This window comes from Diorhabda carinulata, chromosome 5 (assembly GCF_026250575.1).
Source record: "Diorhabda carinulata isolate Delta chromosome 5, icDioCari1.1, whole genome shotgun sequence".
NCBI lineage: Eukaryota > Metazoa > Arthropoda > Insecta > Coleoptera > Chrysomelidae > Diorhabda > Diorhabda carinulata.
Genome location: NC_079464.1, coordinates 25,563,349 through 25,591,202, shown reverse-complemented (window position 1 = coordinate 25,591,202; position 27,854 = coordinate 25,563,349). Strand labels below are relative to the sequence as shown.

Here is a 27,854-nt window from a genome sequence, read left to right as displayed (position 1 = left end):
CGCAACCCCTTTCGTGACTACTCGTTAAGCTTATTCAGCAATTCTTATTATGATTGCATTAATAAATAGCTGTGTTTGTTTATCTAAATCTTTATTATTAAATTCATATCTGTCTTCATTCTCACTACACTATGCAGTTTCATTGTCTTTATTCGCTATGGTCTAAAGAACGTCATCTTTCTATTTATTTAAAGAGATTTTTAATTAAACGCATCTTACCTAGCGACGCCACTGCTTATCGCAGGTTGTCTGGCAGGAATATTTCGAAGACATTGTGTCCAAGTGGCTTCGACCAATGGAAACTCATTTATGTTTACGATTCGATGATTTAATTGGTAAACAGTGGAGATGATGAGTCCACGTAGACTGACGGTTTGTTAGATGTTTACTGAATTTTTATACGGGGTGTAAACATTATTTTTCATTTCTCAATAATATGAGTGCCGTACGCATTTATGATATATTAATTGTTCCTTGCATAACTGTCTTTTGCATTGGAAGAGCTATACCTTATGTTCTCAAAATTATGAACTACATTTACATTTCTTATTATCCTTAACCTTATCGTTAATAATTTCAATTAAACTGATGTAACAAGAAACTTTTATATTGAGAAAGTAATAAGAAATTCATGAATTGGTTTCATACATTCCATCCTTTATATGATTTGTTTGAGGAAAGCCTAGAGGGCAACTAAGCAAATGGACGCATTACCAATGAGATTGATGTCTAAATTTTTTATTTAACCCGGAAGGTATTTGTATGTAATATTTATTTCTAAATATCTGAGAATCAAATTAAACTATCAATAAAAAATTAGCCCATATAATTTTCATAAAAACTAATACTTAAATAACACATTGCTTTCTATCCCATACCGATAAAATTAGTACTCTTACATCAAAAAATTTTTTTTGATAAATTTTAAGCCTACAAAAAGATGAGATACACCATAAGTATTGACTTATCGGTTCATTCCGCTTTAAATTTTCTTAATGTCCTAGGGGTCTCCAAACTACGGTTCCCCAGTACCATCAATCCAGCTTGCGACAGCTCAAGACTAATGTCATCAATCAATGTTTCACTGCTGTTACAATTGTCATAAGTTGAATGGAAGAGAATGAAAAACTTAACCAAAGTATCTAAGCTCAAGCACTTTTATAACTACCAACTAACTAATAAAACAAAAATTGTTTTTCATCGATAAGTGTTTCTAGTTGGGGATTAATTTAACTTGCACCAATTATTAAAGGAGATTCAAGATGTTCATCGGTCAATTTAGATCTGTAAACATTCTTTGTGTATTTCATCTTGAAAACGTTTTCTTACACAAGTATGTAGTACCAAATACAGAAGACAACCCACGAGCAAATTCATGCAAATTATCAAATTGTACCAGCGGAAGACTCTTAGAAAATTCCAACAAAGATAAATGTTGATATTTGTTCTTAACACGTTGAGCCCTAACCAAAATTGATAAACTTCTCCTTGAGTCCAAATTATATTTGTTTTTACACTTCATATGGGGTGTGGATACTAGGAAAAATGAAGTAACAATTTGTTTGAAATAAAAAGTGCAGGAAAATGATATTTTTTGGGTGCGGTCCATGAGCCCACTCTGGGCTCGATGAAAAGTTTACTATTGTAAGCATTTTTATATTTTAATTCGAATTTCGCGCTCTAAAAAGGGAATTTTGAGAGGTTAGGTTGGTAATACCGATCGAGACTTGCGTCAGATAGATGTAAACACAATAAAAATAAAGATCATTTTGAAAAAGTTTTTATTTTAATTTATTCTGGCCATTCAAGAAATAAGTTTACAATACTAAAACTTTCCTCAAGTAGTCCTACGGATCACACACAAAAAACTTGAACTTTTTGTGCGAAATAAATCTTGTCATTACATTTCTTTGAAGTGAGACCTACTTGCAGTTTGGAAAACCAAGGTTTGGTGAAACTTGTTTGATTTATGACCCATCCAAATTTTGGATAATATTCACAACAACACATTTTGTCCCTTAGACCCTCGACATGATTTCAAATAAAACACGCCGAGTGGTCCATAGGATATAGGCTATTAGGAACGTTCAGTTGTGGGCCTATGGACCGCACTGGAGCTCAACGTGTTAAACATATCGCTGCTCTGTAAATCTATAATTTCCACTTGGAGTTCCGGAGCCAGGGTTTCAATGTCACAATCAAAAAGATTAATTTCAGTTGTCACTACATCAAAGTCTGAGAAATGAGTATCGAAATTCAGTCACAGTAGTGTGGCTGAATGTTTCATATGTTTTGAAATGTGTGAAACATTTTTAACGTAATTTGGATTGAAATAGTATTATTTTCGGCCTGAACCTGAATTTAATATTGGTTTATAAATCAGGAAGATTAAGATAAATAAACTACCGGAATTGTCGGTGATTCAACCCTGTAGATATGATGAAGTTAACAACTGACACAATTCCGCAGTACTGATACATCTGTTGACTTATCCAACCGTTCAAGATGCCTCATACAGTTGAGATGATATATTTTCTACGAAGTCTTGCACCTTCCACGGTGTTTACTGACAAACTGACACCTTTCAATAAATTAACCTTTTCGGGGCATATTTCTTCAGCTACTGCAATCAAGCATTCTTTTATCATTTCTACCATTGGTTGCAGACTCTTGTTCAGTATTTACTTTTGTAAACAAAGATTATTGCGATTTCAGTCTGCGCTTCAAAGCTTTAAATTTTTCCATCTGCAAAATTCTTATATATTTAGAATAATTTTGATGATGTCTCGATTCTTAGTGGAGTTATATTCTTTGAGAACAGCTCATTGGTTTCATTACAAATTAGACATAGCGCCTTATAACTGCACTCAATCACAAAATATTGAAAGTTTCATTTATCTTGGAACACCCTACATTCTTTGTCTATTTTTCGCTTCTTTTCCATACTTATAAATCACATATAAAAAAAAGTAGACATATTGTTTTTGCCTTTGGATACCGAAAAATTCTGCTGGCCCTAAGGCTTCAAAGTTTGGAGACCCCTGGTTGGAGCTATAAAATTCGATATCGTCAATAATTGTATCTAATATATCAGTTGAAAATTTTTTTCAGATGCACTACTGTTTAAACATAAATCGATAATGTGATAGGAAGCAAAATGTATTAAATTAAGTGTGGGATTTCATCGAATGAGGTAATCTTATTTCCATTTCGTTAAATTCACAGTAAAGCGTTAATCACATAAAATAAACACCTTACTAAGCTGAACAATTAAGAGAATTGATCACTGTAAAACACACTGTAACAATCATTTGAAGTTCGTCAGCTTAGCATAGTTGTTAATGATTTTTCCAATATTATTTCCACTTAATACTCGATAAGCTTAAAAATGATTTCAAACCAGAAAACTTACCCAACTGTAATCGGTTGACGATTGATATCAACATTATCTGGAGCTGAATGTATGTTGGACGAATAATATTCTTTAATATGTTGCGGAGTGATGATCAGTTCGTTACTGTGTTGAGATGGAGCTAAAACAAAATATAGATGATACAATAAAAGTTGATATAACAATAAAAATTGAAAGAATTTTTTTTAAAAACCACTTTTTGAATACAATTGATCTTTGAGAATAGTTGAAAGTTGAGAAGTTGAAAAAGTATATTTAGTACAGTAAAATGAAATTTTGGATAAGTGTTACCACAAACTCAAAATTGGCACACATTTTCATAATAATAAGTATTTGAAGGGCAAAAAAAAATGGTTTATCAGAAAATGAGTAGCAGAAGGCAAAAAAATTGAGTTCAAAATACGTTTCGCTTATACTTTGAATTTGGAAACACTTGAGCATTTGAATACGGACCAATGGAAGTCAAAAAAATGTTTCAATTGTTTTTTTTTTTTAAATAATCTTCCAGAAAGACCGGAACATATAATTACGGATCAATGGGAGTCAAAAAAACGTGTCGATTGTTTTTTTCTTAAAAATAATCTTCCAGAAAGACTTTTACATATAAATTCGGATCAATGGGAGTCTAAAAAACGTTTCGATTTCTTTTTTTTAGAAAATAATCTTCCAGAAAGACTTGAACATATAAATACGGATCAATGGGAGTCTAAAAAACGTTTCGATTTCTTTTTTTTAGAAAATAATCTTCCAGAAAGACTTGAACATATAAATACGGATCAATGAGATTCAAAAAAACGTTTCGATTGTTTTTTTAAGAATATAATCTCCCAGAAAGACCTGAGAATATAAATACTGATCATTGGGTGTCAAAAAAAACGTTTCGATTTTTTTTTAAGAATATAATGAAAGTCAAAAGAATAGTAAATTATTCAAATCAGCTCGAGAACTCGAATTGCGAACAGTGAATACAAATTAGAATAGTTAAACTTAAATTATATATAGTGTGAATGAATTCGATATAAGATAAAAGTGAATAAAGGTGAAAAAATAAGATTATAATATGTCAGGCAGACAAACTGATGAAGTTCGGTTTAAGGATCGTCTATTTAATATGGAAGGACACTAAATCGGGTACTGCCAAGCATGATCTCAATCACACAATGAGTATATATAATGAAAAATTGTGAAAACTGTATATATCAATAGATGAATTGTTACATATAAAAATAGTTCATATAGATACAAAAGACTTTATTATAGTTCACTTTAGATTTCATCAATTAGGAATTAGATATGAATTTTCCCGTTAAAATGAGAAATTTTTCTTCACAGGAGAAGTTATATTGCACGGAAAATTTAATATATAAGTATGTAGGATAAAGTTTTAGGTCACTTCCAGGCTCTTAAGACGATTTGTTGAGTATGGGTTTAGTGTTCAGTACGAATGTTATTTAACGGTCTATCATATAATATCCTTCATATTGAAGTGAAAACATCTTAAAGATAGATGTAGCTTAACTATTATATTATTATTATTTACAAAGTAACTTTACAATATAAGTTTTTAATGTTATACAGAGTGAGTTTTATGTATAGAACGCCTCAAGATACTGGATATGTACCTAACCTAACTCCAAAATTATGGCATTTAGTTATAGAGAATATTACATGAAAAATAATCAGTATTTCATTATTTTTCCGGAAAAAGAATAGAACTGACAACAATGTAGATACCATCATAAAACCGGCCGTATCACAAGACCCTTGCGCACAAAAATTTATAAAAATGGTACAAGACGTTTCCGAGATAAATGAGGCGTTCCATACATGAAACTCACTCTGTATAAACAATCTGTATGCATTTTGTAGGTATAGTACTTATATGGAATTTTGCAGTAGAAAATAGAAAGCTAAAAGATTTTAATACCAATTATAGTGATTATGACGATGGAAATTAGATATTAATTAACAATCAAAAAGTTGATAAACCACTTACCTACAGAATTTCTATTATATTCGCTCTTTTCATCGCTAGTAACGTCCAGTCGCATAGATTCATCACCGAAACCCTTCATATCGTCCACTGTCATATACTTGTATTGCTGTTGGTCTAGTAGCGGATCATCACCTATATTCACAAAATATTTTTATATTACCTTTATAAAACCCTATGAAAACATGAAAGATAATATACACTCTCGGTCAGATATCGATGGTTTTGTGATAAAAAGTATTAATAAACTGATAAAGTTGTTTCATTATTTTATTTAGTGATAACGTTATAATGTGGAAGGTGTCGTAACACATTGCATTATTGTTTGTTTTATAGTGAATTTGAATAATTAGTAATTTCGATTAGATAAAAGTTAAACTGCAAAAAAACGCCTTCAAAATATTGAAAGATATATTAGACATTTACGATCCAATTATTTTTAAAATACGTTAACAGTTATGATATTTGCTAATTATAATTAATATATTTATTTACGGGATATTCCAATGATAAAGATTAATTTAATTCAAAAATAACGCATTTTTTCAACGCAATGATATATTTATTACTTCGTAAAGTATCCGCGAAGGTATGACAGTCGCAGCTACGTACATAACCTCTCATTTTAGACCAAGGATCAGCAACCTGCTGCTCGCGAGCCACATGCGGCCTCTTTAGTTCCATACGCAAAAATTTGTAATAATCGTTCTGAATCTATAAACGAAAACTAGGCATCGATTTTATTTCTCAAGAATTGCTTCATACGTGCATGTGAAGAACTGTTTCTTTATTTCAAAAACAAACCAGAAATCTTGAAAAAGATCAAAATTTTGCCATAATCCGCCAAAACAGTACAATATAAAATAGCTAAAATGTCTTCAAATTTGTAGATGGAAAACATTCAATTCTCTTCTGCCTTATCACTTACGACATAAAAGACAAGGCGCATGACAATGCATCCCGAAAAAGTCACTGTTTGGTGTGAATTATGGGCCGGTGGCATCAATCGTTGCAGGACTTAGTAGAAATATTGATTTCCGTCACATTGGTAGTGAAAGCGCTGTGCCGAATAGACGCAAAAGGCTTTAGTTTCGGTTCTTTTAAAAACGATCCGTAGAATTCGAACTCCTTTGTGGGATAAATTGTATTCAGCACTGGAAGAAAGAATCACAGAACGAAGAGATATAAGACTATTTTCATTTTGAAAATATTCACACCTTCATATCAAGTGAATTGCCTAAGGCCGACCGCCCACGATGCAACTGTTTTGAAACAAAGATTCTAAACCAGTTGATCTCGCAACGGTTTGGCAACCTCGGCAACGTATAACAGCGGGGTGACTCCAATGAAACTAGTTTGCAATCGGTTGTACGTGACCATGATTCTGCGGTCGCAGTTGCGTTGCAGGTGTTGTTTCATTTGATTATCATATGTTTATTTTGTTTTGTTTTTTTACAATATGAGTGATCAAGAACTGAACCTCCAATTTGAGGGAGAAATAGAAAAACAGCTTTTGATCGGGCATTCGATAAAAAGTTATAAACTTTCTATTTGTCTGAGATAGTTCTTGTGCTGCTGCGATTAGTCTAGAGTTCACATTTTGACTTAGGTATGGATCAATCAATGATGTCCTCTTCATCTGTCTGAATACATTGAAAAATTTCGTTTCACTGATGCATCAACTGATTACGAGTGCGTTCAAAAGTTTTATTTCGATTGCAAAACTGTTGCAAGATCAACTGGTTTGTAACCTTTGTTTCAAAACAGTTGCAGAGTGGGCGATAGGGCTTTGTTAATGTTTTTGTGTGATTCTTGTTTTAAATCTACGAGGTGAAGAATAGCCATAATCATGATTTAAAATTGCTGTACAAAGTTTTTTACTCAATAAAACCAACTTTCACAGTTATTGAGCGGGCTTTTCCTGTAACCGGAAGTTTCGTTACAAAAGCTAAATGGGTGATTCCATTATAACTGTGATATTCAATGTCCTGTATTGTTTTTTTGTACTAGTCATTAATTAATAATCAATTAATAAAAATTTTGTGTTAATTGAATAATTCTTAAGATATTTAAACATTATTTTTATACAATATAACTTGCCACTTAAAGAAAACTTATACTACATCACTTGAATGTCAGTACCGTGTCATGTCCATTCCTAGAATTTACCGATAAATTATTAATTTTTTTTGTCGTAACAAATGATTTAAACTAATTACCTTATAAATTCTAATGTTTATGATCAAACTGAGGAAAATTGATGCACTTGTTGTTTAATATCTTAAGTTACCATGTCAGTACCGTGGATAAATGAGTCAGTACCGTGGAACTCAAAATCCGACATTTGTGTCTTGCTCGTGATACTTTGAAGTTGTGGTAAATTCCTCTTAGAGTTTTATTTTTACAGTAAAATAGATGAATAATATGCATAAAAAAGTTAGAAAAGTTAAATTTTAAAATCTTGAAATTTTGAATACAAAAAATCACAGTTAGAACGGAATCACCCAAATATAGGCTGTTCGAACGTTCTTTTTACGCCTTGGTGTTTTTGAAAACTTTCATTGATAAAGCTACATCAAAAATGTACATTAATAAACATCAATTAATGTATTTGATTGTTTCTAATAAGTTTTATATAAAATATAAGTTTAATAATCTTGTTTAATATAAAAAATAATTTTTGTTTAATGGAATTAGAAAAAGTTTATTTTAATTATTTAGTAGAAAATTAAATTAAAGTATTTTATTAATAAATATTGAAATAATCGAAACAAGTGGATATAAAGTTTTAGTGTGGTGCGAGAAGCGCACGTGCATCGGACGCACAGACACATTTAGAAAACATTTCGTGCATCTAGTGTCGAATCCGAAAGATCGTTCGACGAGCGCACAAGAAAATTTGATCTGACATATGGTTAGGTTAGGTAAGGTTAAGTTAGGTTAGGTTATGTTAGGTTAGGAGACTATGTACAGTAATAAACATTTCAAACTAAATACAGTGATTCAAGATACCGTCTTTATACCTGCAAATGTGCGCTCGATGCACTTTCCTATATATTCTGTGCGCTCCAACCACCGTGCGCTCGATTCACGTGCGCTCGATGAATGCAATCAAAGTTTTATTTAAATTTGACGATACCTGGCTACCCGAGTCTACCCGGGTATTGAGGAAAATAATACCCAATACCCAAACTTTATGAAGGGACCTAAATAAATTTATTTTTTTTTGTTGAAATATTAGAGATACATTAGATTATACTTAATGAAAGTTATTTTTTCACTGTTAAGATAATAAATTTATATTAATGATATTATGTTGATCCTAGTAATAAAAATAATCGGAATTAGTGATCAAAACCAATTTTCTTACTTCTCCATTTCACTATATAACAAACAACAAAAAGCTAAGTAGTCTTTGTACCAATCACCTATGGACAATTAACCTATTTATGTTTTATGTGACTCCCTAATGAAACGCGTTAATAATGATTTGATATTGGAAATTAATTGATGGGAGTTTGTCTTGTTTTGTTTTAACAATAATGAAATTCATTACTTCAATATAAGTTTTGAAATAGAATTGAAAAAATAAGTTCATCATTATCTTGATCGGAGAAATCATCGTCGCAGTGTGTGCGAGAAAACAACTCAATTGCTCTCCAGAAAGTCAATGCAGCATTTTTTTGGAAAGTTTGTGATCTTCCCACTCCTTTATGCCTCAGATAATTTTTCAAGAAGAAATTAAGTTAGAGTCGTGGATAATACTAACACTAATCACACTATTTATTACTATCACTAAACCAACAACTATGATCAACAATGATCTGAATAATGAATGATTTTATAGAAAAATCACGCATGGTAAGTTTTGTTTTTATTTCTACAACCAGAAAAAATACTAAATAATTTGCATCCCCCCCAAAATACAGGCTCTCGGAAAACCTATGTTTCTGCGAGAAACTTGAAAGCTTTCGATTAAATCGATGAGTTAATAGCTTTATTTTGTAACATCTATATTTGCACCATCTAAATATATCAAATTTTCTATTTGCAACTCTCTAAAAATCGATAAAAATGATTTTTTACGGGCGAATCTGCTGCTCCGAAGGACGTACCTACCACGTAGGAAAGAGTTTGTTATTTTGGACCATTTTTTTAAAAATTCGGTTTTAAAATGCTTCTTTGAAAATAACACAAGCAACAATTGCATTAAATGAAACTATATTTATTTGACTTCACATATAATTAATAAAAATCAACATAATTATAACCATATTCAAGATAATTAACATCAGATATTTGTTTCAATTTAATCAACCGGTACGATTAATTGGTAATTTGGACAAAACGATGGAAAATCTTACTTTGATTAAAAAGACTTAAAAAAACAGTCAAACTTCTGAATAAGTTTGAAAAAGATTAATTTAGATTCCAGTGATGTTGGACAAACTAGCAGACCTGTAAGTGCCCGATTGGAAGAGCACCTAACTCATGTAAAGTATAGACGGAAAATTCAGTATTGTCCAGTACATTGTCAAATATTATTGTAACTTTATAGCTTATTTTACATGTTTTCACGCGAGTAAATTATATTCTTTATAGATACATAAACTTTACAAGTTTTAATTTACGTTTGGTCTCCGAAGACGGTAACTTGGTCATCGTAACGTACTTCAGACACTTGCGAGTGCTGGTGTAGCGGTAGTGATTAATAGTGTGTGAAGTACACATCATGCTTTTACAAATAAAGTCTACGTTATTGCTATCAAGATCACAAACGAGAAAATATCAATTTTTCTTAATTTCAACTTTGTTATTAGGAATGATTGTGTGTTCCAAGTAAAGACATTTGTAACCTCGATCGTCGCGACTTTTTTATGTAATTGATTTGTGATATAACTGCTGATATAAATGATATCCTGCGTATACAAAAAACGTATCTACGATCATTGTGATTAGCGTTTTCATTAATGTCATTATCGCTTCGTTGTTTTAACGAATAGATCACTTATTCTATGCTCGTGTAGAACGTGCTTTAGATAAGTTAAGTACCGTGAATGTTAATCAATGAGAAAATTCATATTGTGATCACTAAACCATTTCAAGAAACTTCAATGTTACTGTTCATGCAATAATCAGCATCTACATATAAAGTGCAAATTTTAATTATAGAAAGAACAAATAACACTCGGACTTACGTGTATAGGTCATGTGTCCTTGGTAGAAGGGTAGATAGATGTGCTGAGCATGCGTTGGTCGGCCATAAGCAACTGGATGCTCGTCCACTCCGCCTGCATGCAATCAACCACCACCCTTAGCGGACACACGCTTACTTTTGTTTTTGTTTTTTTTTTAATTTCTACATTTTGACTTTATACAATACGCATCTAAAGCTTATTAACCTTCTTTAAATTTTGGAAAGCACAATTTAATCCATAAAAATTGGACTTATTTTTAAATTTGCCCACATAATCGTTTTAGTGATATCAAGTGCGAACCTACCAGACAACTTAATCGAAACATTATTCAAAACAAAAAGAAAGAAGTGAAATTTATTGATCCCAAACTTGATCGGAAGGAAAAGAGATATAAAAGATAAAATTAACGTTTTATTCATGAATTAAAAAAATTTCAAAAAAGAGCGAGTGAATTGAGCAATTTTGCGAAAAAAATGAAATTTATTTTTAACACAAATTACATAGAGATGTTTGTATAACATGTTTAAATAAAATCAAATTTTAATGTCGTTAGTAAATGATTTTTTTGACGTGACAATAATTTGGTTCGCAATAGATATCTTGAACATGTTTCTGTCACCAAATTCACGCGCAGTTTTAAATTGTGCATTCGTGGTGTTAATAAAACATGTTCATGATTTAAAATCATGTGTCCGTGGAGCACAGATTTCTAATTCAGAGCGTGTTCTGAATACATCCAATGCATTCTCGGACTTGAGTAAGGATTTTCAATCCGGCGCATGTTCCTGCATCCTACTTGGCATTTTTGTGATATTTACAATGGAAAAACATGTTTTGCATTGAGTTTCTCCGGAGTGTGAACCAATTAGATTCAGCATAAGGAGAAATCGGTACAACTGCGGCAGCGTTGGTTGATGAAAGTGAAAGTGCAAAAGGTTACAAGGAAACCGCAGAGAACATGCAACGCCTACGGTTGATTAGGAGGCGTTTGAAGATGTAACGATTATCCGACGCCGATAAAAGAGCCTCCAAAACAACTAGATAACTGTTGGGAAAGTCTTGGTAGGCCGGTAATCGAAGAGGGATGAATCAATTTTCTTTTGTATTTTGAGTAAAGAATCCATCAGTAAGATTTGACATTATGTATAAAATGAATTATACGGTATTGCTTAGGAGAAAGCGGAAGTTGTATTCGCATACCCAAGAATTAACCACTCGAGCTCAAGATATTTTTTTGGTGAGTACGTATATTGTAGTAGAAGTTGGCTTTATTTTTGATCAAGAGTCACATGAATTAAGATAGAGGTAGGTTCTTCCAGGTTTTTCGTTCAGTAACTTGATTAAATCTACTGATTTTCACACTCTATCCAAAATAGCAGCCAGGCGAGCCCTCTAATTGGGAGTACGAGAAGCACTTCAAAATAAAAAACTTCTCTAAGTGTTAGTTTACTACAAGAGTAAAATCTTGTAGTAGAAGTGTATTGCTTTGGACGTTGAGATGTTTTCTAGGTATGAGAGTCACCCTTCATCACCAAAACTACTTCGAAAATTACTTCAGGATATTTTAGGACCGAATTTTTGTAGCACGCAACGCATCGATCATCCGCTTTACTGACCTGATCTCGCTTTCCAATCTCAAATAGCCGATTAGGTGAGATCGTTTTGACATCAACGATCATATAAAAAAGTGTATCGCTACCAATGGAGCATGTTTTGAGAATTATTCAAAAATAGAAAGCAGGTTTTGAGTTTTATTATAAATTTGCGTGTATTTTTCTGTCACAATAGTAATTTTTTATAGTTTATGATTCCATTTCATTTCATTCTGTCTTTCTACCGACTCATAAAGACTATTAAGCTGGTGAGCCCCTAAATCTAGATAAGTTTCAAAAATACGAACACTTTATGAATGCCCTTTGAAACGTTTCTATGAAATGAATTTATATTTAAAATTATATGACTATTGATCATAACACACCATGATTAAGATTAAAATATACTTGAAAATTACGCACTTATTCAAACAAAACGAAAAATATCAACAGAAAATAAAAAACAAATTAGCTAACCACTTATAAGGCATTACTTGAATCAGCATGAACATACAGTATCGAGCTGTACACTGTATCTCATTTTGGTTGAGACTGCACTGTATCTCAGCTATTATTCAAGATATAGACATGCGGTTTTCGCGACCCTGTATCACTTTTTTGTAAAACTTTTATAGCTACAAACAGTAATATTCCAACTACTTTTGTTCCTGAAATACAAGGCGAAAATAAAAATGATCACTTTTGGAAGCGTTATTATTTCTCAGGTCCTGTTTAAGATAGAAAAAAATAATGAAAACTGCTTATAGTACATAAAAGTCAGTGAGGTATTTAAAAATTATAAAAATCAAATTGGAAAATGAATTACAAAAACGAAAAAATATATATCTAATAAAATTGTTCAAACTTTCATCCATTTTGTTGATAATGTTATTACCCACCACGAGTGGCGGAGCGAACCTTCAACCTTAACCAACATTTTATAGGAATGAATTCTATCTGAATAATACCCAAATATTCTGAGGCGTATATAAGTTGTATGAATTATCGAATTTTCGAGACATACACGTTCTATTTTGTTAAAATAACTCACCTACTACCAAATAAATCATAACACTAACTCATTGAAAATAAAAAGAGATTTGGAAATAATTTCGTAAATATCACGAAAACGCAATTCACCTGAATAACAGAAAATACTTCACTATTGTAAATTTTTACTATGTTTACTTAATTTTTCGAGCGTACAGTTCAATTTATCGGGTAAACAAAATTTATTACTCATTATTATTATTAGTCAAACAACTTCAACAAATACAAAACTAAAATAAATTGTTATAAAAACGTTCATACATTATTTTCACTAGCTTGTTTAATATACAATCTACTAGTAAAAATTATTAAAAATGAAGGCACAAGCAGCGATAGAAGAACGCAAAGAATAAATTAAAATATTAAAAATGAATAATTTGAAACAAAAATTTAAATTAGCAATTTAAAAATTTGGATTAAGGCATTTATTACAATTAACAATTAATTAAATCTTTATAAAAAAAAAATTAATGTAAATGTAAACGGAGACGAAGTCGCATCAGCGCTACTTCGTTTACGACTAGATACGCCACTGATTTTGCCCTATTCGATTTTGGTAGATAATTGAATCATCTTTTAAAAACATAGATTACCTGTTGTAAAGTTATTGATAGAAGGAAATCAGTTATAAGTATAAGTCGTGTGACTGACACACACATGGGCGCTACTTGTCAAATCCATATGACGTTTGTGAAGTGACAACTTTCAAAAGACTATGTGTAAAATTTCATGACATTTCGAATAGTCGGAGAAAAGTGACAGCCATTTAAGTAAAGCTACTTTTATTTTCAAAATAAATTTCTTGTCTTAATTTATCATTGCTTCTTGATGAAAAAAAAAATACTGTACAAGCTCAGAAATGGCTTCAAAAATTATTTGGAATCTGCTCCATCGAAAAGAACCATTTGTCATTGGTTTGATGAATTTAAAGGTGGTCGTGAAGACACCGATGATGGTGAACGTTCTGATCGTCCAATTGAGGTGGTTACTACAGAATTTATCAAAAAAGTCCACAAATTGGTTATATATAATCGTAAATTGAAATTGCATGGATTGGCTGAGGCCATGAAGATATCAGAAGGCAGTGTGTTTACAATTATGCATGAACATTTAACCATGATAAAGCTTTTTTCAAAGTCTTCAACATATTGATGATTCAGACTAGTGTTTGGCAATGTTTACACGTAATAAATCAGATTTTTCGCATCGATATGTGACAATGGATGAATCATGGATCCATCACTTTACTCCGGAATAAAAACGATCATCATCTGAGTGGACTGCAGCCGTTGAACCATGTCGAAAGCATAAAAAGGCACAACAGTTAGCTGAGAAGTTTATGACTTCAGTATTTTAGAAATACTACAAAGAGATGTTGGATAGTTTGAATGCAAAAATTATGTAAAAATGGCCTCATATGTCGAAGAAAAAAACTATTTCACCAATACAATGCACCGATTCACATGTCGGTGGCAAAGATGTTTAAATTGAACGAATTACACTTCGAATTGCTTCCTCATCCACCGTATAGTCCATAGCTGGCCTCCAGTGATTACTGGCTATTTGCTGATATCCAAAAAATGCTCGACGGTAAGTAATTCAGCTCAAATGGAGAAGCAATTGCTGAAATTCAAGAGGCAAGAGACAAATCCTTCTACAAGCACAATAAAATCGATTTTTAGCAAAAAATGTATTTTTCTTAATTAGTCACACGACTTATTGTATGATGTATTAAATTGATCAACTGCCAATCACTCAGTTACATCAATAGTTTCGTCTTTGATGATTGATACTTGATATTTGAAATATCTGTCAGGCATTTTGTAAATACATTACTTATATTATTATACACACGTTGAATATCTTTATTTTACAAGATGGAAGATGTCAAGATCATAAATCACAATGAAAAATATAATTCCTCATTCAATAACTTTATTTGGTTGTTATCCCAAGATATGCTATAAAAAATAAATCCAAATTCAATAAATTGACTAAATGTTGTAGTCAAAAATTTTATAGAGTGATGAAATTTGCGTTTTTCTAAGTCTACCAACAACACACCAAAACAAAAAGGTTAATAGTTGTTTCTAAATGTTAAAAAACCTAAAGAATTTTTTGGATTCAAAAGATACCAGTTTACAGAATATCACTTTTTACCATGTGTGACACAACAAAAGCAAAATATTTCCATTTTATAAATTATTATATTGAATATTCAAAAATAGTTAAATTTATAGTTGGAGCTATAACCAACTATGGAATCTTATTTATCTGCTTCACCAAACGAAATACGGCCACATTTGAATCAGTATATACAATATCTTCGAGTCTGAAAACAATTTTTAACCTTCTAAATCCCTGGATAAAATTAACCCACAACTCATATTTTCCTCGATATTCTTTATTTATTGATAACTTAATGTACGACAAATAGGCCAGGGACCTTGTTTGATAGTGACAGTTGTTATTCAAGTTAACTATAGTATCACATAATCTTGTTTTGACAGTAATTCGTATCAAACTTCGTTTTAGACTAAAACTGTGTTAACATTTTCTTAAAAAGTGCTGATCAAAGAGAAGTTTTTGTTAGAAGCAAGCTTTTGATTGTAATTGTTTTTATTATATGCATGTTTGGAGGTTCATTTGGGAGTATATAAAAAAAATTAACCACCAAAGAAATTTGTGAAAGGATGAGGCCGAGCGAGCATCGACTCTCCTGCATAAAGAATATTTAATGTTATATGTTACAGATTTGTTAAGAATTCCAGCATCAGTCACATAGTGAATCGACATAATGAAACGGGTTCGTACCATCGAGGATCAGGACAATAGCGAAAACGTTGCACTTATCAAATTGATGATCGTTTTTTTAAAACGGTTAGAAGAAGTTTACATGAAGCAGGGTTAAGCGACAGGAAGACCAGCCAAAAAACCCTTGCTTACGAGAGAACACAAAGTTCAGAGATTAAATTTTGCGTGACTATATCAGAATTGGACCATCAATGATTATAAACGGGTTATTTTCTCCGATGACACTAGAGTTAGCTTTCAGATGGATGTGAGCGTGTCTGGTAAAGGCAAGAAGAAAGGTTTGTCAGCTGTAATACTAGGTTCAGTGATCAAAAACACAAAACAAACAGAGATGCTACAAGAAAAAAACTTAATGGTGACCAACAGATGCGAAATCAATAATTAACAACAAAATATAATGTCTCCTTTCCATGTAATAACAAAAAAATAGAAGACATAAAAAAACGTTTGCCTCATAACCTTCCCTTTTACCAAAAATGTTTTGCGGAGATCCTTGGTGATAGTTTTAATTACAGAGAGTGTATAGAAGAAAGTATGGTTCCTTTAGATTCCGAAAATATAGGGGATGAAGAGGATAAAACAGAAGTTGGAGATGAATGATGCACTTTGTTAGTTTTCTTATAAAATGTATTTTATATGGAGACATGTAGATCTTCCTTATGCCACATATTTTCGAAAAATATTTTTTTTTTCTTTAAAAATGTATAATTATCTACTTTTCTACACTTTTGGCAAAACATGCTACATCCGTAGGATTTGGATTTTGTAAATGTAATTTGGGCACCTTATTGCACCGAGCACATCCATCAAACCTTAATTTATGGTCACCATTCTAATTGCATAAATAAAAAAATTGTGAATTTTGCTTATATACAGTAAACTGACAAATATATGATATTTGATAACATTTAACATTTCAAATATTAATAATTAATAAGATATCTTTTGAACAAAAAATACCTTCCTGACTGTTAATGGAGTATATATTAAAAAAACATACAAACCTCCTTCATCCTCAGAATCTGACATAAACGTTTCCTGCATTGCTTCAGGTGCTACAACCTTATATTTTTCTTCAATATTAGTTGTTACCATCGTTGTAATATTTGTTTCTGTTACAACTTTAAGTTCTTCCACAACACTGATGTAGCCCAATTTGTTTGCTATTCCTAAAGCAGTTTGCCCATTCTAAAAAAAAGTAAATTTATCTTTTAAATAGTTGTTTCGATTTACCAAAATTAGAAACCCCAGCAAAATGAATGCATAATTTATAATTTTTTTTAAAACAGCCCTTTCAACACTGATTCCATTTTGTTACCGCTCAATTAACAAGACTTTTCAATACTTTCTGGTGCTGTAAGAAACAACTAATGCTTTCATTAAAGGTTTCTCATAGATACAAGTATCCCAAAGGTTTTACTTGGCACAATCTTTAATTTATAGAGCTTTAAAAATAACGTATGAATTTGTAATTGATGCCAGTCCGTGACTTCAAGCGCTAGGACAAAGGTTTATGACATATACCTTGTTAAGATTTTTTTATCGCACTATCATTGTTAAGAAATTATATGATAAGGGGAGGATTTGAATGAAAGGTTTGCGAAATGTAACATGCAACCAAGGTATATGTAGTATCGGAATAACAAAAATTATAAGTGGTTGGATTAATATGCAGGGTACCACCAAGATGGTTATCATTAAAAGAGGTCCTCTTCTTGCACAAACTCATTTGTGTACATATTTCTTGTTAAACTCTTGTATTACTAATAGTAATGATTAAAATTAAAAAAGTTTTAGTCCATATCCATATATTAATTTTTGCTTAAATCAATTGCAATATTTTTTAAAAATTAAAAAATCGAAATTATTATTATACATAAAACATAATTATTATACATTTAGTTTAGAATGTTTTTAAAAGTTACTTATGTCTAGTATTTGCAAGCACAACGAAAAATTACAGTGAAAAATTAATACTAACGTTTGTCAATGCATTAGGATCGGCCTTATTCTTCAAAAGTAAAGTGATGACCAAAACGTGTCCTTGTTGAGCAGCTTGATGGAGCGGAGTATAACCTGCCAAAGTCGCAGGATTTACATCAGCTCCTTGCTCAATTAAAAGACGCACCATATTAATATGACCATGATGACAAGCAATATGAAGTGGCGTGTATCCTTGTTTAGTCTGTGAATCTTTTTGAGCTCCAGCTCGAAGCAAAAGTTGAGCTACTGGTACTCGATCTTCTTGAGCACACAAGTGAAGAGGAGTGAGTCCATTCTAAAAAATATTTATATGAATAAAATGTAATCTCATAATTGAATTGAATTGAATCACAATATTTTCTTATCCATTCAAATTACGTTAAGAGTTTTATGTATTTACCAGGTTTTGGTGTGTTTGTTATATTTTTTTGTACTTATCGGCTTAGCTAGTACCAAGACTAGTTGACAACTGTTTTTTTTTCTTTTAAAAGATTGAACTTTCTATTATAAAATCATAATGCGGGGTTGTGTCGTGGCTACATGTAAAAACACTAATCGAAATACCAGAGATACGGGTATTGAATGCTTTGATTTTCAAAAAATGAAAACTTGGCAAAACGGTGGATAGGAACTTGTCAGAGGATAAAAGGTTTTATACGTTATGAAGAATTGTTAAATCAAAGAAAACATAGGTATCGAATGCTTCAAATATATTGAAGGTTATGTTGCATATAAATTTAAAAATTAATATTCTCTAGATATTCTCACAAAAACAAATGAGACATTTGAGGCACCTGACTGACTGAAAACAGTTTCCAGATATTTTCTGCTATATCCGAATGAAAAATTATGGCAGGTAGCTCGGATATTAGAATCAGAATTTTTTAAGAGCAAAAGAAAATGAATTTTTTTTGGACTGGCTCAAAAAACTGTGAGTTCATTTCCAAACACATCAGTACCATCGGAGGTGATTAGGTGATGCTTAGGTACAGCTAAGTAGAACAAGGACATATATAAGGCTAAGGGATCTTAACTGAAAAATTAGTTTCAATAACTGCCAAAGAAAACTTGATAAGAAAATTACGAAATTTATAAATGATAAAAAATAAAGTTTCCTTGGAGATTATGTTCTGATTCTTGCATTTTTTTGTAAGTAATATACTCACTTGAATCTATAAGTTCTATTATTTAAATTCCTAAGCCATTAATAAAGTTTAATTAGATACCTACTAGTTATTTTTTTAAATTTATCATCTGTTTAATTCCATATAAGACAAAGTGTCTGAGTTTAGAACAATGTTTATTTACTTAAATATGACTCTAATACCTATATCAGAAATAATATTGAAGGAATCCACAATTTTTCTTATAATATTTTAAAGAGTGTCTTATTCATGGAACGAGTAGGAAATTATATTATTTGTAAACAACATGCAGTATATCGTGTACATGTGTAGAACAAACATGGAGAAGATATCTCGTCCAATATGACTGAATAGAATCAGAATTTTAGTTGCCCTAATTAAAAAAAAATTTGTTAATACCATTACCTTGGCCATATGGTTTACATTAGCTTGGTGTTCTAATAATAAAGAACACATATCAGAATGACCCTCTTGAGAACTCAGATGTAAAGGCGTGAAACCAGCTTTAGATTCAGCATTTGCTTGAGCTCCATATTCGAGAAGAGTCGTCGCGATGTCCATCTATAACAATGAATAACATTTATTATCGAAATTGTCAAATAATTTTCTATACTGGCATAGTTATCCTTGTACCTTTCAATACATTGACTGTATCTCAACAATAATGGCTTTGGGTAATTAGAAAGAAAAAAATGCTTTATTGTCAAAAAATTGTTACAATTTGTAGAAAAAAGCTAGTAAAAACTAAAAAACAAATAATTAGTATGAAGTCATATATAAGTTCATAGCAAACATTAAACCAAAATGCACCATGTTTAGAATTACATATTATTATTATAATAGAAGTCGTTTACAGAGTAGAAGGCACTTTCCAGTAAATATGCCCTCAAATTATTGCGGAGTGCGAGAAAAGATGATATCGATTTGATTTCAATTGGCAAATGATTGTGCATTTTTTTGCATTGTGAAATATTGAGCCCTTAACAAATTCTGAACGTGGAGTAGGTAGGTAAAGGGTCGTGCTCCGCGTTCCGAAGTGGATAGCCTTGCAACGATCTTTCTGAAATTGGAGAAGCGTGCTTACCAATTAGGAAAACGGATTCAAAGATGAATAAGGAAAGAAGAGTCAGAATTTTTCATCTTTCAAAGGAGTCCTTGAGGTGAACCCTGCTGTTTAATCCAAGTAAATATCTAACAGCTCTCTTTTGTAATTTGGAAATTTTTGCTCAAATTGTTCAGGATGGAGTAGACATTATTTAGGAGAGAGAATATAGCATCATATGTGCATTTGTTACTTAAAAACCCAAATTTAAACAGAAATGATAAAAGATTCTTTTTGACCAATTTTTTTATGATCTTAGATAACGTAGAAATGAGTGCAATTGGGCGACAGTTCGATGTTTGATTTTTATCTCCTTTATGCAGATGTATAAATATAGCCGTGTTAAGGCAATTAATTTAAAAAAAAATGGCAGACATTTTGTGATGTTTAAAAATTATATGAATGATTATGAATTATATCAAATGTGATGAAAACAATAGAATTGATTAATTCTTGTTATAAGTACCTGATTTTTACGAGCAGCTATATGTAGAGGTGTATGTCCATTTTTGGCAATAGCATGTGGTGATGCACCTTTATCTAATAATAAAAGTGCCACCGGTTGGTGATCATAATGAGCTGCTACATGTAGTGGAGTTACGCCGTTCTTTCCTTGGGCGTCAGCTGGAGCATCTCTTTGCAATAAAAGCCTGGCAACATTGAGATGACCATATTTGGAAGCGAGATGGAGAGGAGTAAAGCCTTTTTTAGTTGTGGCAGTTAAATCTGCTCCATTATCTAGGAGAACTGAAGCGACCTATAAGAAAATAACAATAGGTATCAATAAAGCACTTTTAGTTGTTCTTGTTCTACAATTTTACATTTTTTTCATAATAGTGTCGATTACACTATATTTGGACTAGAATAGAATTAGTAAATAATAAACATATACATATGATATTTCAGGTTTCAATATGTTACCCAAATAATATCATCTGAAGATATTTGAAATAATATTTTCTTTAGGATCTTATATCTTTTTTGCTCTATTATAAAACAATTTTTGTTCTTTGATTACCTCTTCTTGTCCTTCTTTTGCAGCTATATGAAGTGGAGTGTATAGATCCTTTGTCATAGCTTGAGGTTGGGCGCCATGTTGAAGTAACAGCATAACAATATCAACATTTCCCAATCTAGAAGCAACGTGAAGTGGTGTCTGTTCTTCTCTTGCTTTTGCATCTACAGCGGCACCATTTCGAAGAAGTATACGTATTATGTCGGTCTGAAATAAGGAAATTTTGATTATTTTCTATATTCAGTATAATCAAAGATGTCAAGTACTTACTTGATTAGCTCTAGCTGCCAAATGAAGAGGAGTTTCTCCTCGAACAGTGGGTATATCAGGACTAGCATCGTGTTGTAGTAAATAAATAACAATATTCATACATCCCATAAAGCTAGCAACGTGAAGAGGAGTCAAGCCACTTTCTGTTGTAGCTCCAATACCTGTATATATTAAAAAATCGTTACATTACAGCTGTCTTGGCTCTATGTGGTGACTAATATTGATATACACTTCCTACGAAAAATTAGATGCCGATCGACATTATTTGATTCGTTTGGAATTTTAATTGCGACCCAATAGTATGCAATAGAACGTATAGATCCACAAAAGAGTCGGTCGACGTCACGATTGTTGGAAGAGATGTAATTCAATACTCGTCGCGGCATATAATTAGGAAAGTAATTATTTTCTTTCTTTCAAATTTTGATAATAACACTTGTTTTAGAATAAGCGAGAGAATAACTATCATATTTACTTTGTATCATATGTTCAGTGTTTATTTTATACCTAGGACGACAGGCAATATAGCGGCCTTATTAAAATGTTTAAACTACCTATAAAAATTTTGAATTTTCAATAATTTTTTCTCTATAAATATTGATCAAAGAATAGAAAACAATTATATTGAAAGTTGTATATAAAATATCCAAAACTAATTTTTTTTCAAACCATGCAAGAACCCTATTCTTTCACAATCTTTGGAAAACATCCTGTTACAGAGTGTTCACATTCTAACAAAGAATGTGAAAAATAAAGGAAAATATTATTTGGAAGTTAATTGATCTTGCTTTGATTTTTTTGACGAAATAAAGATGTTTCAAGAGCTATATCTGTTTCTTATATGGAAAATAATAATAAAAATTATAAGAAGAGAAGCTCAGAGAGAACCTTAACATGAATCAAATTTACCTACACCTACATCAATAATATTTTTGGCAGTTTTTGTCATAAAAACATAGTTAATATTTAAAATGAACTTTTTCTTTAGCTATCTTTGAACTATGTGTTGGATGAAACCGAAATGAGTACCTTAAAGAGATAAAGAATTGCAACGAATTGTAAATGAAGATGTGAATTAATATAGTCAATGACATAAACTATTGGACTGAAAACTCACTAGCTCCATGCTTCAACAGTAGTTCCACGACCTTTATTCTATTTTTTTTACATGCTATGTGAAGAGGTGTAAAACCGTTAAGCGCTCTAGCATTTGGATCTGCTCCTCTGTCTAATAATAGTTTGGCAACTCTAACGTGTCCACAATGAGCTGCAACGTGAAGGGCTGTCAGATAATCTACGGTGACTTCATCAACTGGGGCACCGTGATAAAGAAGAATTCTAGCTGCATCAACATGTTCACCTTGAGCTGCCATGTGTAAAGGTGCAAGACCATTCTGAAAAAAAAAACAATATTAGTAATAATATGAAGTGAAAATTATTTCTTTGTTACCATTTAGTAAATGATAAGTTGTTTATCTTTTTCCATTATTGAAATATAAGTATTTGAAATTAGGTAGGCATGATTTGTATCAAGTACCTTAGTAGTTTTTTAATATATTTATGGTAAGAATTTTTTGTTTTAATTATGAAATAATATTCGTTCATTGGTAAGAAGTGATCTGATTCCGTTGTCTCAATCTTCCTACCCCACGCAACGAATCACCCCTTTGTCTTGGTTGATTCCAAGGCCTTAATCTGCCTACTCTTTGGAATTCTACAGAGAAAATGAAAAGCATCAAGAACACTGTTGCTCTTGAGCTAACAGTTACCTATGAAGATTTCATAGTGTGAACCGACTTTTATTCTTTTGTATTTCTTGGATAGAACAGATTTCTATTTGGTTCTTGAAAATATAACTCAAGTGTTGAGCTTCTTTCGTCATTCCTCTTCTCTTTCTTTTCCTTTCACGATTACCGATATACTATTCCTGTAAGCTGCAACAGCCCAGTATTCTTCAGTTTACCTTCAGTTTCTGAAGACGATAACTTGGTTGGTGTAGTAGTAGTGTGTTTCAGTACTTCTTCAGATAACTTCCCTTATCTTATCTCCAGTAAATATGATACTAGAGTTTATGTTTTTATTAAATAGTTTCTGGTATTCCTTTTGAGTCTTGGATAAATCTATTGGTATTTTTTACAATAAATATATTATTACTTATTAATTTTGGGGGTCATATTTGGGGAGGGTCTTCTCTGTATTACTTGTACCTGTTTCGAATGTATGGAATGTATAAGCCAGAAGAACCGTCTTATATATGGGGCAAAGTATAAAAGGGTATATAAAGGGCAAGCTGAAAAAGTGCTCATCTTTAAGTAGCAAATTATTGTTCGAAAACTTACCAAAATAGAGCTACTGTAGGAAATGGAAATTATATAAATTAAGCAGTTAATAATCGAGTGAAGTGTGTGAGGATTAGAAATTTAGTATTTTTGTTACTTGTGCAGTTGAAAAATATACAGTATTTAAAATCTCAGTATATTACATAGTAAAATATAATTTAGTGAATATAACCTATAAAACTACTGAACTCATACGAATAGGATTCGATTTTTATAATCTTTTGAATAAACATTTTTCAATATCATTATGAATGTATTGTTAATTCAAAGTTAATAAATATAGAAACAATTATTCGTATATAAGCATATCAAAAGAACGCTTTTGCCATATAGTGACTGAAGAATTTTTTCTTGGTCTTGCTCTATTATTTTTATCTGGTTTTTTGTATTTGAACGTTTTTTTTTTGGTATTCTGTTTGCGGACTTCCCAAACCATCTCAATTGTGCTTCATATATCTTATCTCGAACTGGTTTTATCTTTAGAACGCTTTCATTTTCTATTTTCATTGCATTCATACGGTATCTTTATTTAGTTGTCGAGATACCTAAATATTTGATACAAATTATGTTGTGTTGATTCAAGGACTCGCTATATTTTGAGGTTAATACTCCATACAATCCAATATTGTGACCAAGATTCGAATGGTGCCATGTAGGGATAGAGGAGGGATATTTATTAATGTGTGAGTATTAAAATATGAATTCCAAATGTAAATGAATGTTGTGTTTTACTACAAACATCCTAAATTCACATTTAAAGCATTCACAACATAATTATTGTTGTCAGGACTAATGGCGTAGACACAAGACGTTCAAGTCATTCCGCCATTTTGTACTGCCAACATTACGACCCACAGGCTTGTGCCGCGGTGACCTAAGAGAGAGAGAGAGATTCGTTGGTTAAAGTTTGGTAGGATTGAAGAATTTTTGTAAGGAATTTGGTTTGTTTGAGGTAGGCCCTAATATAGGAATTGCTCCTCTGCAGGGCTGGGGTTGTGGTGGTTTCGTTGGGATGTTTTCGTTTAACTACTTCTAGCTGGGTATTCTGGCCAAAGAAAATGAAGTGCAGCTTTCAAATAAAAACGGCTCTTTTTTTGAGAGGTTCTTTTTTTGAATTTTGTGTTTTTTTTTGTTTTTTCTTCCTTAATATAATTTGGGGTGGGCGGTTACTGCTGTGGTTCTATTATTTCCTATCGTCGGTCATATGGCTGGGGAACCGATTCACCAGGTTGCAGGGAAACCGCATTAAACCTGTAACACTGACGACCGCAGTGACCTGCATTACCGTTAAATAATATAATATTAATACTAGAGATGGAGGTAAAGATCATTTTTCCAGTTCCAAAATAACATATTAATACGAAATATCACGAGTGGATAAATGTCAAACGGGTCCGTTCCTCCTTGTTCGCTTTGCGCAAGCGCTGCGTCTCGGCGAGTACTTTTGAAATAGTATTTTAAATGCCCGTCTGCACAATTGGACGGTGCACATAACTAGTCATTTATTCCCAAAATTAACGAGTAATAGAGAGGGTTCAAAGCAAGTGTACGGAATTTTTAGGATTTCGCACGGGCAAATTTCTTGCCACAGAGGTAGCTCCATATATATTTTATTTATCATAGATATTTGGAGGGGTGAATGGTTGCAAGGTTTACAAGCAGGTGTTCTGAGGATTTAAAACTCTTGGGTTTTTCGGCCATAGTGGTAGCGGCGGTTTTTCTAATATTTGGGTGAAAGGGTGAAATTTCGCGCGGTTAATAAAAACTTTCCTGTCTTAAGGGTACTGGCCGTTCTTTTATATATATATATATATATATATATATATATATATATATATATATATATATATATATAAAATTCGGGGATGAAATATCGCGAGGTTGAAAAGTGCGGCGTTCTGGGTTCAAGGCTGATGATCGATAAATACAATAAATATAAGAATTTTTAAATGAATGTTAATCCTGTGTGCTAAATGTCCCTCTAAAATGTACTTAATGTTAACATATCAATAAATTGTACGAATATAGTGATACATTGTTCATTATTTTACAAATAATTTTATTCATATAAAACTTAACTTATGACTTCATATTTTTTTTGGTTTTGTAGATTCAGGTAAACTAGAGTCGTAACTGTAATCGAATTCTGTATGCACAACTTCACCAGATCTTTTATGATCATCCATTGTTTTTTTCAATGATTTTTTTCCATATCCGTTGGTTTTGAAAATCTGGTTTTTGTTGTTAACTGTTTCTTTTTCGTTGATTTAAACCGCTGCCTACATTTTTGTGTTCGGTAAATTTGCAGATAGTTAATAAAAATACGGATTAGTGGAAACACTTTTCTCTTCTAAATTAACTTGATGTTGACGGGCAATTTCGATAGCTTTTTCCAAATGAGGAATCATTTTCAATAATCCATCGTCTGAACAGGTAATACTGGCACCTGATGCTATATGAAGTAATGCGGTTACACTTGTTGATGGTGTCACAGAATTCCCAATGTGAATCGACTGTCCTTCACATGCAAAGATTGTTTTATTGTTATGTTCTTCAAACAATAAAGCTGCTGGCCGCGCAGACGACGTTACGTTCCAGAGCATGAGCAAAGCGAACAAGGAGGAACGGACCCGTTTGACATTTATGCACTCGTAAAATATCGAGAGCTTGATCATGTCTCAATCTAATGTTTTAAGATCAAACTAATAATCCGAATTTATTAGACTTACCTTTGTTTTAGCGTGCATGGGAGCTCCATTTTCTAATAATAAGTCAACAACATGATCATGTCCACTTCTAGCTGCACAATGTAATGGTGTTAAACCGTCTCGAGTTTTTGCTTGGATATCAGCTCCTTTCGCCACTAACAGGGATACCATATTAATTTTACCCCATTTACTGGCTACGTGAAGGGGAGTGATGTTGTGTTTTGCAGTATAATTTACGTCAGCTCCTATAAAAGTAAAATATTTTAAGCAAAGCATATAGAGCCTCGAGTGTCTAGTTTATCATAGATAGTTGTATATCCATTCATGATAAATTGGACTCATTTACAAATACAACCAAAAAATAGAAGAATTCGTCATAAATCTAAACGGTTGTGGAATGAACTGTCGGTCAAAGCGACATTCTAGATAAAAAAATGCTATCGTGAACGTTCAACAATTACAACAAGGATGTTGTTAATATTATTACACAATTGCTTACAATAATATATTGGTAAATATATCAATTTAACTTCCTCTATAGTCTCCATTAAGATTGACCTATTTTTTCCGAGGATGTTTATTTCTTATGCATATAGAAAAATTGTTCAAACTCTACTCAAATTTAGATGAGTATATACAACAAAAAAGAAGTTCTAGAAAAGCATGGAATGACGAAGCGGCAGGTAAAAGAAATATTGAATGGATTGGAAAAGACGCAAAGTTATGAATAGAAAAGAATGGAGGATAGTTTGTCATCGTATGTCGACCCTACACTATCAAATATAAAAAGACTTAGGTCAAAATAAGTGAACAAAATTTACTTGTAAATGATATATTTTTGTCAGTAATAATAAATTTCGAAAATACTTAAATATATAATTTATTAGTTAACACAAAATTAATATTTACATGTATTGGTGTGGGACCATTTGGCAGAGACATTTTATATCGCAAAGAACTGTTTATTTACATTTGCATTTATTTGTGTCGCAGTTTTACATCTAGTATACCCTTGACCTCCTGAATAGGACTGAATGTAAACGAGTTGTCGTAAACATTTAGTTTCACCTGATACCTATGATAAACCGACAAGTTCTGAATTGCACGGCGTAAATTGATTTCTAATGAATTTTGTGTCTATCTTACCATCAGTATTACGTAATTCGAAAAGTATGACTCATAGTAGACTACCATTAATATTGGGCTTTATCCCTAACAAATACGGGAGCAATT

The 27,854-nt window shown here is 31.8% G+C and overlaps 1 protein-coding gene across 6 annotated transcripts in view; it reads right to left on the bottom strand.

Annotated features, from left to right (window-relative positions):
- Positions 1–27,854, bottom strand: part of LOC130894160 (ankyrin-3-like) — a 174,036-nt gene that overhangs the window by 66,249 nt on the left and 79,933 nt on the right. For 4 of the 6 annotated variants that reach the window (XR_009059299.1, XR_009059300.1, XM_057800775.1 and 1 more), the window contains exons 6-16: positions 26,643–26,866; positions 22,692–22,968; positions 21,575–21,735; positions 21,308–21,511; positions 20,756–21,046; positions 19,593–19,748; positions 18,041–18,337; positions 17,064–17,247; positions 10,604–10,696; positions 5,409–5,540; positions 3,413–3,533 (exon numbers count right to left, since the gene is read on the bottom strand). Coding sequence is in view for 4 of the 6 variants with exons in the window: in XM_057800775.1 (XP_057656758.1) it covers positions 3,413–3,533; positions 5,409–5,540; positions 10,604–10,696; positions 17,064–17,247; positions 18,041–18,337; positions 19,593–19,748; positions 20,756–21,046; positions 21,308–21,511; positions 21,575–21,735; positions 22,692–22,968; positions 26,643–26,866 (2,140 nt within the window). In the remaining 2 variants the exon portion in view is untranslated. The remainder of the gene's footprint in view (positions 1–3,412; positions 3,534–5,408; positions 5,541–10,603; positions 10,697–17,063; positions 17,248–18,040; positions 18,338–19,592; positions 19,749–20,755; positions 21,047–21,307; positions 21,512–21,574; positions 21,736–22,691; positions 22,969–26,642; positions 26,867–27,854) is intronic. The other 2 variants (XM_057800776.1, XM_057800778.1) reach the window with 1 other exon arrangement.